General features: G+C 47.4%; 1 protein-coding gene across 7 annotated transcripts in view; it reads left to right on the top strand.

Moving 5' to 3' along the window:
- Positions 1–14,649, top strand: part of GSG1L2 (GSG1 like 2) — a 348,027-nt gene that overhangs the window by 94,525 nt on the left and 238,853 nt on the right. For all 7 annotated transcript variants that reach the window (XM_068264185.1, XM_068264186.1, XM_068264184.1 and 4 more), the window contains one exon: positions 9,976–10,023. In XM_068264185.1, the coding sequence (XP_068120286.1) occupies positions 9,976–10,023 (48 nt within the window). The remainder of the gene's footprint in view (positions 1–9,975; positions 10,024–14,649) is intronic.

The raw sequence follows: 14,649 nt of genomic DNA, 5'->3' as shown, positions 1-14,649 counted from the left end.
AGATGACCCCATGGATTTGTCATCCTACCTGCTGGCTGCTGTCCTTCATCCTCCTGAGGGACAGGAGGGGACGAGGGGCTCCGGCGTGGTTCATTCTCTACTGCTCAGCTCCAGGGGAGGTCAGAGGTCACATCCCAGCGCTGTCAGTAATATTCCTGGCAGTCCTCGTGCCTGAGAGAGGCTGCTGCATGACAGGGTATAAAATAATGAGGACCGGGACACTATCAAGAGGTCCTGTCACCAGAACAAAACACCACGCTGATGGGCCTTAAGGGGACAATTTATAAATGGGGGAGAACACCTGCACCGCTATAGCTTTCCAGGGCAAATCTATAGCTTTCCAGGGCAAATCTCTGTGAATCCTAACAGGTGAAATCCACAGCCAATCAGCAGCCTGCTGGGGCCTAGAAACCTTACAGGCTGACCTGCATAGGCAACTGAATATAGTCGCCGCAGGAGAATTGAGCAGTAAAAGCAGAATGTCCCTTATAGCCCAGTCTGGGGAATAAATATTGCAGTCTAAGGCCCAGTGCACACTAGCAGATCGTCAAAATGGTAGTGGTTTTGGGAGCAGAGCCGATATTTGCCGGGTGCACACTGAGTGGATTTTGTATGTGATCCGCCGGCCGCATCCGCATCGGCATCCGCGTGGCTAATGTATCTCTATGGGCTGGTGCACACCGGCGGTTTGAGGTTTTAAGCAAACCGCAAACGTGCAGCAAGAGGCACGTTTGCGGCTTGCTAAAAACCTCAAACCGCCGGTGTGCACCAGCCCATAGAGATACATTAGCCACGCGGATTTTCAAGCGGATGCGGCCGGCGATCCGCCCAGTGTGCACTGGGCCTTAGATGGTATGGTGAGGGGTGTAGAACCTATTTGGGTTTCTAGTGCGGCCGTGTATTCTCCTCTGTGAGAATTTGTATCACTTCCTGTACAGAGAGGAAGTAGGGAACTTTCTGCAAGAGTGACAGAGACTGCAGTAAATTGCATATTTTTATAGTGAGGAAGCTGTAGAATCCATTGCTGTCTCCAGCAAAGACACAAAATGGAATTGGGGAAGTCTCTACACTACTGACAGAGAGAGCAACAAGTAAAACATTTCTTTTGTAGAGTAGGGAAGAGTCAGAACTGCCGTCCCTCATTTCCCGCTCCCAGTGTTCACTACATTGATCTCAGAGACAGCAAGTAAGAGGAAATCTCTCTACAACTTCCGTAAAGTGTACCTGAGACAATCGAAGCAGAAGGATTAATACTTCCCTGGGGCTTCTACTAGCTCCCTGTAGTGCGTTAGCTCTCTTGCTGTTTACCCGCTCCCTTCGGTGTTGGCACTGTCAGTCCCGTAAAGTCCAGTGTTCTCTCCAGGCTCTTTTAGCCGGGTGCTCCACCCGGCTAGTTTTGGTGAGCACCCGGCTGTTATCAGCTCACCTCCTTCTACGCTGTTAGCAGACATGCGCACAGAAGCACCTGCCCCGCATTCTCTCATCTCGCCCCACCCGGCTACTTTTTCATGCCACCCGGCTGGGAAAAAATTCTGGGGAGAACACTGAAGTCTGTAACTCGGCTGAGTTGCGGACTACTGCGCAAGGGTGGTCCTGGCTAAGTGCACCCCCAGTCACGCTCCCGTGGCTGGGAGCATTCTGCACATGTTTGTTATGACCAAAACTGTGCTTGCGCAAAACACTCCCGTACATGGAAGCGCAATCATGAGGGTTTGTGAGGTCAGGACCGCGCATGTGCAGTGGTCCGCAACCTGGCTGGATCGTGGATTCCACTGAGGCAGAATGGAGGGGGCTGGAGGAAGCCCCAGGTAAGTATAAATGATTTTGCTATAATTGTCCAAGGTTAACTTTAACTTCACCCACAGAAATGAACCTGTAATCAAGTGCTGCCTTTTTAGGTGGACAGAGGACATAATACAGTATTCGCCTGATGCAAATCTTGGCCTTAACTATTTGACATTCCTGGACGTGAAACTCACGTCCAGGAAGCCATGTGCGCTCCTGCGCGTCCACGCGGCCGATCGCGCGCGTGCACGCGCGCTCCCGGCCGGCGGTTTGTTAGCCAGTGAATCAGTGAATCGGGCAACGGTGCCCGATCACTGATTCCTCTCCCCCGCAGAAAAAGCGACAGCTTCTCTCGGAAGCTACGCTTTTTCTGCTTCCTATGTCGCTCTAAGCGTACATGGTACGCTTAGAGTGACGTCACAGTAAACAACTCATGGCTGCCATCTTGTGGCCAAAAAGTAAACTACATCTAAATGTTAAAAAAAAATAAAAATACACATATATTTCCAAAAAATAATACAATTTCAATCCCACCCTCCCAAAAATGCCCACATAAAATGTTTAATTAAAAAAAACAAAAAAAACATTACAATAAAAAAAAAAAAACACAAATATTTACCTAAGGGTCTAAACTTTTTAAATATCTATGTAAAGATGAAATATTTCTTTTTTTTTTTTTAATTATAAGCTTGTAAATAGTGATGAATGCAAAACGGAAAAAATGCACTTTTATTTCCAAATAAAATATTGTCGCCATACATTGTGATAGGGACATAATTTAAATGGTGTAATAACCGGGACAAATGGGCATATACAATACGTGGGTTTTAATTATGAAGGCATGTATTATTTTAAAACTATAATTGCCGAAAAGTGAGAAATAATGATTTGTTTCCGTTTTTTTCTTATTCTTCCTTTTAAAATGCATTTACAGTAAAGTGGCTCTTAGTAAAATGTACCCCCCAAAGAAAGCCTAATTGGTGGCGGAAAAAACAAGATATAGATCAGTTCATTGTGATAAGTAGTAATAAAGTTATAGGCTAATGAATGGGAGGTGAACATTGTTCGGATGCATGAAGCGAAAAACGACTGAATGCGAACTGGTTAAGAATATGTGTCGCCGCTAGTCGCCCTGCTCTGTCTCTCTCTGCCTTCGTTCTGTCTATTATTAAAGCAGGGCTACAAGAAAAGGGCCGCCGATGTCCACAAATGCGGACATCAGTGGACATTTTCTTGTAGTCCTGCTCTAACTACAGACAGAGCAGAGATGGGGAGAAGCGGGGAGAGAAGAGTGATGTCAGCACTAAAACGCATGGATATGGTGAGTTATCCACTGCCGCCAGCACACGCCACTGAAGGGATCCTATAGCTGGCTGCCTATACTGGAGGCACCTACAGCTAACTACCTATACGGGGTGCACTTACACATTAGTTCCGATACTGGAGGCGCTTATGCTTGGCTACCTATACTGAGGCACCTACACCTTAATTTCTGTACTGGGGGAACCTATAGCTGGCTACCTTTACTGGTGGTACCTACGCCTGGCTACCTATACGGGGTGTATCTACACCTGACTTCCTATACTGGGGGAAACTATGCTTGGCTACCTATATTGAGGCCACCTACACATGACATCCTATACTGGGGGTACCTATACCTGGTTACCTACCTATACTGAGTCTGAGGGTTGTTTTCTTTGGGGGGACGCACCGCGGCTATAACGTGTTGCGCAATTGGGGGGGGGGGGGGGGCTAACTGTCCCACTGATTGTTTTTATTAATGTTCCTGAAAGGTTCTAGCCTTCATGTTTAAGTGTATTTAGGATAATGCACTCTTTCCATTTAATTCCTGGTTATTATTATTAGCAGGGCTGTGGAATTGGTACAAAAATCATCTGAATCCTCAGTTCATGAGACCACTGACTCCAGGTACCCTAAATGGCTCCGACTCAGACTCCTCGACTCTGAGGCCTTAGTCAAATACTTACCAGGGCTATGGATTTGGTACAAAAATCATCTGACTCCGACTCCTCAGTTTATGAAACCACTGACTCAGTTTATGAAACTCTGATTCCAGGTACCCAAAATTACTCCGACTCCTCGACTCCGACTCTACAGCCCTGATTATTTGTATTTTTCTATTATACATATGAAGACATGCATTGTCACGGTGCAACCCCCCCCCCCCCCCCCCCCCAAAAAGTAGCCGGTATCAGTTTCTCACATAGCATCCTCAGCTTGAGGCTAGGTTCACAGTGTTCAGTTGCATTGCAGAATAATTCTGCATGTCATCTCACTGCCCATGGGTCCTATGGGTCTGTTCACAGTAAAGCACTGTAACAGATTGCGTTATTCTAAAGCACTGCATGCAGGCTTTGTATTAAAGTCTATGACCAGTCTCCATTGCAGTTCACACATGTTATAACGCATGCGCTATGCAACTGACCACTGTTAGCCTGGCCTAAAGAAACCAACTTCAAGTGGTTCAACAACAGTGCAGTCCATGTTTGTCTTATCTTGGCTTCCACTGGACAAATGGCGGAGCATTGCGCTGTGTGAACTACCCATAAACCACTGTGTACATGTTTTATTGCGTCAGCTGTTCCTTGCAGTTACCGCATAATTTTCAAATGGTCTTTTTTCGTTGTTGATTTACCCTGCTATATCAGGATAGAGTGGAAAATATTTTACAATTAAAGTGTACCTGAAGGGGAAAAAAAGAGCCCCTCTGGGATACTTACCTTGGGACGGGGAAGCCTCTGGATCCTAAAGAGTCTTCCCCGTCCAGCACTGGCTCCCCCGAATATTCCCTTGTCACTGCTGGTCGGCAGTATGCACACTAAGGCTAGGTTCACAGTGCCAACGCGCGTTGCTTTGCTACACAACGCAGATAAATCGCAACGCAAAGAAGCAAGTATGGTTTCAGTGGCATGCGATGTAACGAGGAATCAAAATTGCATCATGGGTGTGCGACGTTTGTATTGCACATTTGAGAGTATAAAGCTCCGCCTTTTGAAAAAGAGATGTGCGCAAGTGCAATCCCTATTACACAGTGTGACGCAAGGCAAACATGGAAGCAGTGTAGGAGGGGACACACGCCGGGCCGAGGCAGAGGCGAGAGAGGCTCCAGCCTCAGGGCGCAGTGTAGGAGGGGGCGCACAACTCACTCAGCTATCATTCCCCTATTGTGTTTTAAGCAGAGAGAAATAAGAAAAGGGGATACATAGCAGTGAATTCATGCCAGATAACTAGAGATTAAAGTGTTGGGGGCCCTGGGGCGCCTCTTAGTCTAATAGCAATCAGTGTGTGACAGCTGGGGTGGGAGGGATGGAGGGGCGCACTTTGGTGCCTCAGCCTTGGGTGCTGGATGACCTTGTCCTGGCTCTGCATGGAAGAGTTACCATACACTAACATTGAGCGCGTCAATGCATATATCTGCATAAACGGAGAGCAGGAAGTGCGTTATTTTTCCGTACACCGTTGACGCACATCGCACCGCATGCACTGTGAACGTCACATTTGCTTTTCATTGCAGTGCGTTTTTCTTAGTTAACCGCTTGCCGACCATGTCACGCCGATGGGCGTGGCCTCGGCGGTAGCCCCAGGACAGCCTGACGCCGATCGGCGTAAGGTCCTGGGGGCAGGTATTGCAGGAGATCGCGCGCATCTCCGCATGAATGACAAAGCTTTGCTCCGCCTTCAGTCTCCCAGCAGCGATCGCCGCTAGGAGACTGTTAGACGGCAAAATTACCGTATACAGCGCTGAGATCTAAGGCTGTCCCCTCCAGAGGCAGGGAAGTGATTGGCTATCATAGGCTGAAGCCTATGACAGCCGATCACGCTGATTGGCTGGCGGGGGGGAATACAAAAATATAAAAAATAGGGAAATTTAATAAAAATTAATACCATAAATATTTGTGCAAAAATAAACAAACATCTGGGGGGCGATCAGACCCCACCAACAGATAGCTCTGTTGGTTGTTGGTGGGGAGAAAAGAGGGGGGGGTCACTTGTGTGCTAAAATGTGTGGCCCTGCAGCGAGGCCTTAAAGCCGCAGTGGCCCAATTTCAGAAAAATGGCCTGGTCTTTAGGGGGGTTGAACACTGCGGTCCTCAAGTGGTTAAAAAAGCTCAGTTGTTACGCAATGTAACTGAGCACTGTGAACGTAGTCTAACGGCTTTCCAATGGGCTTTTATCCTATGTTGTCAGTTACAATAATTAGTGAAAATCTGACAGCTCTGACATTTCCTCATAGGGCATTATTCTTTATTTTCAAAAGCGTTCCATGAATGGCAGTTGCTCAGTCCAGCTGCTAAAATAGTGTGCAAACAAGGAGGGAGGCTGGTCGGCATCTTTGTATAGATCCTTTCCAGGTATTGCTTTTGTAAAGAGTACAAACTTTTCATTTAGCTTACAGGTCAGTCACTGAACCAAATGCAGTTCTCTATTCTCCCCCTGGAGGGTCCTCCAGAGTTGGGTAAAAGGTAGTCAGTCCCAGAAATGAGATTGTACAGCTTTCAGTGTGGCTAGACTGTAATCCAATATAGCCTGTTAATATGTGTGAGGCTAGGTTCACAGTGGTCAGTGGTATAACTCGCATGTTATAATGACTGTGAACTGCTATGGAGACTGGCCATAGACTTTTATACAAAGCCTGCATGCAGCAAGTTAGAATAAAGCATCTTTTCCACGGACTGTTGATAGGCAGTGATATGTCTCTCAAACTCTCACAACTGCTTGTTGCTGCCTGGTAACTGCTTGTTTCTGCCTGGTAACTGCTCACTGCTGTCTGGTAACTGCTCACTGCTAGTGAATAGCGCCATAATAATGCCTTATGCGCCGTTATGTCATCTGACGAAGGCGCCGGGCGCCGAAACTCATAATGATGTAATCGGCGTGATTATCAAGGCACCGCCCACCCCCTGACGGACACCGCCGGCGCACGGAGCAATCATCCCCGCCACTGGCCATAGCGTCAATTGGATGGTGGAACGGATAAGCCTTTGGAAGTGTTTTTATTCTGTAAGTGTATTTTGAATTTTTATTGAATCGATTAAAGAGGTTAATGCACCAAAGAGCGCTCCTGTACTCTTTCTGTTTTTTAAACTGCTCACTGCTGCCTGGTAACTGCTCACTGCTGCCTGGTAACTACTTGCTGAGCACACAGTTCAACTGTCCGAGGAAAAGAGGCCTAACAGTCAGTTACTGTGAACAGGCCCATAAAATTATATGGGAGGTGAGTTGAAAAGCAGAATTTTTCTGCATCGCAACTGACCACTGGGAACAGGGCCTAAATCCTGCAATTGTTCTCATTGCTAAAAAACAAAATCTCCTGTGCTAAGAATATACTAAGAGGGTGGGGAGGTGATGAAGGACACTCCCAGTGAGTTGATATAAGGGCCCATTTCCACTAGCTGACACGCGGCGGCACTTCCTGGTCTGCGAGTATGCAGATGAATCCCTGAAGCTGTGCCATGCACGGCTATGGGATTCACTGCTGCCCGCACGGAAAAATGCTGCAATGTCGTCCGAATCGCTAAGGCAAGCTATTTGGACAGCGGCAGCATTATTCCCTATGGCAGAAGTTCCATGCGCAATTTGCTGCCGGGGAAACTGCAGATTTGGCCCGATTTCTGCAGCAGTGGAAAAGGGCCCTAAGGGCCCTTTTCCACCAGCGCGTTTGCGATGGCTGAATCGAAAATTCGCAAACCGCTAGCGATTTTACAATCGCTACGGTTTGCTTTTTAACATAGGAATTCGCTTTTTTCAGGAACGCGAACGCTCGGCGGAGCGATATTTGCCGCGATTTTGCTATGCAGTGCATAGCATAGCAAAATCGCGGCCGCAAACGTCGGGAAATCGCCGGTAATTACGATTCAGCAATCGCTAGCGTTCAGCGTGAACGCTAGCGACTGCTAGTGGAAAAGGGCCCTAAAGGAGATTTGGAATCCGGCACACAGGCAGGTGACCAGGATTTTGGTTCCATAAAAGGACATAATGAATTTCTGTCAGTGTGGGAGGTGGTGGAACAGATGTGTGAAGCCTTGGAAGCTGTCTTCATAGTTTTAGCCGGGTGCTCCACCCGGCTAGTTTTGGTGAGCACCCGGCTTTTATCAGCTCACCTCCTCCTATGCTGTAAACAGAGAAGCGCCGACCCTGCATTCTGTCATCTTGCCCCACCCAGCTACTTTTTCATGCCACCCGACTACTTTTTCATGCCACCCGGCTGGAAAAAAATTCTGGGGAGAACACTGAAGTAAGTCTTTGTAACCTGGGTATGAAGGTTGCCATCTTTTTTCCCTAAAAAACTGCTGCTCAACCAGCTGTTTTGCTGATTCCCAACCTGTACTCATTTTCTAGTCACTGACTCAAAACCAGGATGCAGATCAGGTGTTCATACTGACCTAAAAACAAGTATGCAGATCAGGTGTTCATAATGGCTCAATGTCAGTAGGCAGATCAGGTATCCATTCTGACTTGGAAGCATTATGCAGATCAGGTGTTCACACTGACCCAGAGCCATTATACAGATCGGGTGTTCACACTGACCCAGAGCCAGTATGCAGATCAGGTGTTCACACTGACCCAGAGCCAGTATGCAGATCAGGTGTTCACACTGACCCAGAGCCAGTATGCAGATCAGGTGTTCACACTGTACCAGAGCCAGTATGCAGGTCAGGTGTTCACACTGAACCAATACGCAGCTCAGGTGTTCACATCGACCCAGAACCAGTACACAGATCAGGTGTGTGTTCACACTGACCCTGAGCCAGTATGCAGATCAGGTGTTCACACTGACCCAGAGCCAGTATGCAGATCAGGTGTTCACACGGACCTAAAGCCAGTATGCAGATCAGGTGTTCACACGGACCCAGAGCCAGTATGCAGATCAGGTGTGTGTTCACACTGACCTACAGCCAGTATGCAGATCAGGTGTTCAGATCAACTGTGTTCAAACTGGCTCAGAACAATTATGCAGATTGGATGTTTATTCTGACTCAGAGCCAGTACACAGATCAGATGATTTGCGTTTTTGTGCGCTACCCACGCCCCCTCCCCCCCCCCCCGGCGTTCCACTGCGTGCTGTATTTCTGGTAAAAGAGCTTTTCCAAGCGCTTTGCCAGAGCGGTTTTGAGATTCACTCCCTGACGCAAGTCAGAAAGTGAACTCTGACCCAGAAAAGTATAAATACGAAACCACGAACGCATAAAAACCACGAACGCAATCACTGCGTAAAGCGTTTTTTTGAGCGTTTAGTGCTCTTCCTATACCCTCCATTATTATATTATTTGCTGAACAGACAGCGCACAAACTGCACTGATATGAACCATCTCATAGAGATTCATTGCACAAGCGTTTAGTGGGCTATTGTAAAAATCACCTGCGCTTGAAAAAAGACCGAAAACGCAAGTTCACACTCACTCAGCCAGTATGCAGGTCAGGTGTTCACACTCACTCAGCCAGTATGCAGGTCAGGTGTTCACACTCACTCAGCCAGTATGCAGGTCAGGTGTTCACACTCACTCAGCCAGTATGCAGGTCAGGTGTTCACACTCACTCAGCCAGTATGCAGGTCAGGTGTTCACACTCACTCAGCCAGTATGCAGGTCAGGTGTTCACACTCACTCAGCCAGTATGCAGGTCAGGTGTTCACACTCACTCAGCCAGTATGCAGGTCAGGTGTTCACACTCACTCAGCCAGTATGCAGGTCAGGTGTTCACACTCACTCAGCCAGTATGCAGATCAGGTGTTCACACTCGCTCAGCCAGTATGCAGATCAGGTGTTCACACTCACTCAGCCAGTATGCAGATCAGGTGTTCACACTCACTCAGCCAGTATGCAGGTCAGGTGTTCACACTCACTCAGCCAGTATGCAGATCAGGTGTTCACACTCACTCAGCCAGTATGCAGATATGGTGTTCACACTCACTCAGCCAGTATGCAGGTCAGGTTTTCACACTCACTCAGCCAGTATGCAGGTCAGGTGTTCACACTCACTCAGCCAGTATGCAGATCAGGTGTTCACACTCACTCAGCCAGTATGCAGGTCAGGTTTTCATACTCACTCAGCCAGTATGCAGGTCAGGTTTTCACACTCACTCAGCCAGTATGCAGGTCAGGTTTTCACACTGACTCGTTTAGACAGTGACAACCTCTTCTGATGCTCAGTTTGTGTTTTGTGTTTTAGGGGAGAAGTGCAGAAGCTTCATAACGCTGACACCGCCGGCAGACCGAGGTACCTATTTATTTTCTCTTCAATGTCTTTATGAACAGAATTGTGTGATTGCCACGATCACGATTCCGGCACTCATTTCCATCACGAATTGCTGTGTCTGTCCAGTTTTAAAGGATAACTGAAGTGAGAGGGATATGGAGGCTGCTGTATTTATTTCTTTTTAAACAATACCAGTTGCCTGGCAGACCTGCTGATCTCTTTGGCTGCAGTAGTTTCTGATAGGGATGGAGCAAACTGTTCTATGGCGTGACGTCACACAGAGCGTGCCACAGGCACGGGATCAAGACTTGCGCTGCCAGGCTAGTGCCTACGTACTACTGAGGGACCTTGCCGACCCGGAAGTAGTACAGAGGCAGGTTGCCCATGGACTGTTTGCAGCAGAACAGTTCACTCCATCCCTAGTGTCTGAATCACACCAGAAACAAGCATGCAGCTAATCTTGTTAGATCGGACAATATTGTCAGAAACACCTGATCTGCTGCATGCTTGTCCAGGGTCTATGGCTAAAAGTATTAGAGGCAGAGGATCAGCAGCACAGCCACGCAACTGGTATTGTTTAAAAGGAAATAAATATGGCAGCCTCCGTATCCCTCTCGCTTCAGGTGTCCTTTAAAGGGAAGGTCCAAGCAAAATAAAAAAAATGAGTTTCACTTACCTGTGGCTTCTACCAGCCCCATGCAGCCATCCTGTGCCCTCGTAGTATCTCACTGCTGCTCCAGTCCCCCGCTGGCAGCTTGCCGACCTCGGAGGTCGGCGGGACGCATTGCGTACATTTTTACGCATTCCCGCTAGTGCAGGAACATTAACACATACATTTTCACGCATTACTGGTTCAATGCCTAAAAATGTACGCATTGAACCAGTAATGCGTAAAAATGTATGTGTTAATGTTCCTGCACTAGCGGGAATGCGTAAAAATGTACGCAATGCGGCCTACCGACCTCCGAGGTCGGCAAGCTGCCAGCGGGGGACTGGAGCAGCAGTGAGTGACTACGAGGGCACAGGATGGCTGCATGGGGCTGGTAGAGGCCCCAGGTAAGTGAAACTCATTTTTTAATTTTGCTTGAACCTTCCCTTTAAGGTGCTTTTAAAGGGAAGCTGACTTCAGCAACCAGTTTACAATAAGAAGCTATGGGTTAGTTTCCCTCACATAGGCCTAGTGCACACCAGAGCGTTTCCGCTGCGGTTTGCGATCCGCTTGCGGCTGCGGATACGCTTGGGTAATGTATTTCAATGGGCTGGTGCACACCAGAGCGGGAGGCGTTTTGCAGAAACGCATACTCCCGGGCTGCTGCAGATTTTGGATTGCGGAGGCGTTTCTGCCTCAATGTTAAGTATAGGAAAAACGCAAACCGCTCTGAAAAACGGCACTTCAGAGCGGTTTGCCGGCGGTTTTTGTTACAGTAGCTGTTCAGTAACAGCTTTACTGTAATACATGAAATCTACTACACCAAAACCGCTTCACAAAACCGCAAAATGCTAGCTGAAACGCTGCAGAAAAATAAGAAAAAGCGTTTCAAAATTTGCTAGCATTTTGCGGATCTGCTAGCGGTTTTTGGTGTGCACCAGGCCAAAGACAATTCCACACACAGCTCGTTTCAACTGCTGTTGGTGCTTTCTGGGAAAACAAATGAGGCCTACTTAAAATAGCAGAAACAGAAAAGAAAGTTTCATGTTTATGATTGCGTATTTGCAAAAGGGCAATCATATTTCTGTCCATGATGATCAGTGCTTGGTTGACAGAACTGTCACTTACCCAAACTGGCGATCACTTGAATGGTGCAGTGAGTGGCCAGCTGCGACTGTTACTACTCTCTAGCATAGCTAGCCACACGCAGTCCAGCTTGGAAATCATGATAGATAGTCTGGTGGCAGAATATAAATCCATAACAAGAACAGGAAGTTTTGGGTTAGTTTACAGAGATGTTCCCCAGTCATTTTACACATCCCTAAAATTGTTCTGTACCTAATCGCCATGCATGGCAGATGCAGCGCTTCCTATAGACCTGTACTGTAGTGATTTGTACAGGACTGTAGCTGGCAGCTCTCTATCCAGCAGAGCATCATACCCAGTGTACACTGTGCTATCCAGGCTCCATAGAAATCATGTACTTGATTTAGAACTGATAGTTTATGGTGTGTTTTGGCTTCTCTGCCTTGGGTGGTAGCAGGCCATGTCCCGGCACTGGTTACCCGGCATCAGAAAACCACTGCACATCATATCGATGATGTTGTACAGATGCTTTGCTTGCCTGCAGGCTAGAGACAGGTCTGATACTATGGGGGGACGGGGGGGGGGGGGGCGGAGCGGCAGTCCCCGGGAGCAGGTGACATTACAATCCATGGGGGGGAGGGGACACACACATTTGGGGGGGCAGCGGTTGGAGGTCTGTTATGTTTGTCACACCTGATCGACCACATCTTTCCAACATGCTCGATCAGTACATTATTGCAGCACCGATTTTTATCTGAAAAAATTACCAAATCAAGTGGTTGATCAGACGGCAACATCGCTAGATCGTATGGCCAGCTTTAGGCCTGGAACCCACTACAACTCACTGATCGCATTCGCTAGCGTTTTTAATGAGCGTTTTGTAAGCGATTTCATAAGCTTTTTTTGGCTATTTTGGTAGCCATTTTAAAAAGTGTCAGCGTTTTGCCAGCAATTGTGTAGCGATTAGTGTTTTTAATTCTGTTTGGTCCTTTCAATTAATTTTCAATATCTTTACAGTGTGCAGTAATTTAAAAACGCTAGCAAAATCGCTGTGTGTAGTGATTCATGAGCGATTACGCCAGCGTTTATATACTTTACATTGCAGAAACGCTAATCGCTAACGCTAAACATTCTGCATGTCCTGCGTTTGCGATTTGGTATTCGCAATCGCTCCAGTGGAATTTGGCCCATCCATTAACATCAGCTGAGCGTTTTGAGAAATCGCTAAACGCTCAAAAAAAGGCTGCAGTGGGTTCCAACCCTAAGAGGAACTGTAAACAGTGATTGAACTTCATCTCAATCAGTAACTGATACCCCCTTCCCATGAGAAATCTCTTCCTTTTCACAAACGGATCATCAGGGGGCTCTGTATGGCTGATATTGTGGTGAAACCCCTCCCACAGTGTGATGTCAGGACCATGGTTCTGACATCACACTGGGGGAGCCTTATTGCATTGTTGGAAATAACAGCCGTTTCCAACTGCGCTGGCTTCGACGCTGTGGGCCCCGATGCAAGTTTACAATGGGGCCCCCACAAGCACTCTATACATAACAATTGATACGGTGCACCAAAACCTGCTAAAGACAACCACAGTGTCAGAGGTGCAAGAAGGGGATGGGGAACAGTTTTTACCACTATTAAAAGTATCTATAGAAGTGATTATTATGAGCACAGGACCAATAGAGAGCTAATACTGCAGTTGACCCGATGCGGTCGCAACCTCTGCACCCCCTATTGCTACGCCTGTCCTATGTCGTCCACCACGCAGTGCTTCCATTAGTGCTTCACACGCCCCCGGCGTCTACCAGTTGTGTGTGTGTGTGACATAACACACATGCCATGCTCTATACGCCGGCGGCATGTGAGGCGCAAATGGAAGCGGAAGCCGGATGGGCACCGCGCGGTTGGGTGACATGGGGCAGGTAATGTATAAATGCTCACACCGGAGGGGGACAACACAGCACCGGGGGTTTTGTCGCTTTTATTGCTCGCCGTTAACACGGTGCACCCGATCGACCACGCTGGCTCAACATCTTGCAGCACGTCTGATCGATACATGCAACTAATTTCGGCCTGAAATTGATCGCATCATCAATTGGGCATGCTGTTGGCGATACCAGTTTTCATCCGATTCGATAAAAGTTATCAAATTGGATGGTCGATCAGCCGCCAAGTTGAGAAATGTATGGCCCCCTTTAGACTGTAAGGGCTCGTCCACACTAGAGGCGCTTTTTAATTTTTTTTTAAGCTCTGGCAATTTTTCAGAATCGCCCTGAAAGCACTTACACCATGCTTTCCTATGCGCTAATTTAGATTGGGGCATTCCATACGCTTTCCGATATGAAAAGTGCTGCATGGACTGTTTTCGGAGCGATTTTGCGATAACGGGAGGTATAGGAAAAAGTGCAAAGCACTAGAAAAAACGCTTTTGCCAGCGATTTTGTGGGTGTTTTTTCCCTGTCAATTTAAATATGAAGTGTTTCCGGGATGTTTAGGTCCTTTTCCCTTTAAAAATAAGGCCTAGGACACAAAACGCCCAAAAAAGCGCTTACCAAAAACGCCCAACGCTCGGAAATCGCAAAAAAAAAAACCGCCCAATGTGAACGCTAACGCGATGGGAATGCAATGAGAACAAGGCCTAAGGCCAATTGGCCAGGACTTTTCTCTCTCAATGCTGTGTAATGTGCAGGCATATCTTCCACCCCTATTTACAAATAATTTGTTCACTGTGTCAGCTGTAATCTGCTATTGTCTTTGTTAACTGTTTATAATGTATTGTTAGGCCTGGTGCGCACCGAGCGTTTTTGGTAGCGTTTTCAAAACTGCTGCCGCCTGTGAAAGCACTTGGCTAATATATCTCAATGGGATGGTGCACAGCAGCGGTTTGAGGTTTTTAGCAAACCGCAAACGT

This window comes from Hyperolius riggenbachi, chromosome 12 (assembly GCF_040937935.1).
Source record: "Hyperolius riggenbachi isolate aHypRig1 chromosome 12, aHypRig1.pri, whole genome shotgun sequence".
Taxonomy (NCBI): domain Eukaryota; kingdom Metazoa; phylum Chordata; class Amphibia; order Anura; family Hyperoliidae; genus Hyperolius; species Hyperolius riggenbachi.
This window is presented reverse-complemented; position numbering and strand designations above follow the sequence as displayed.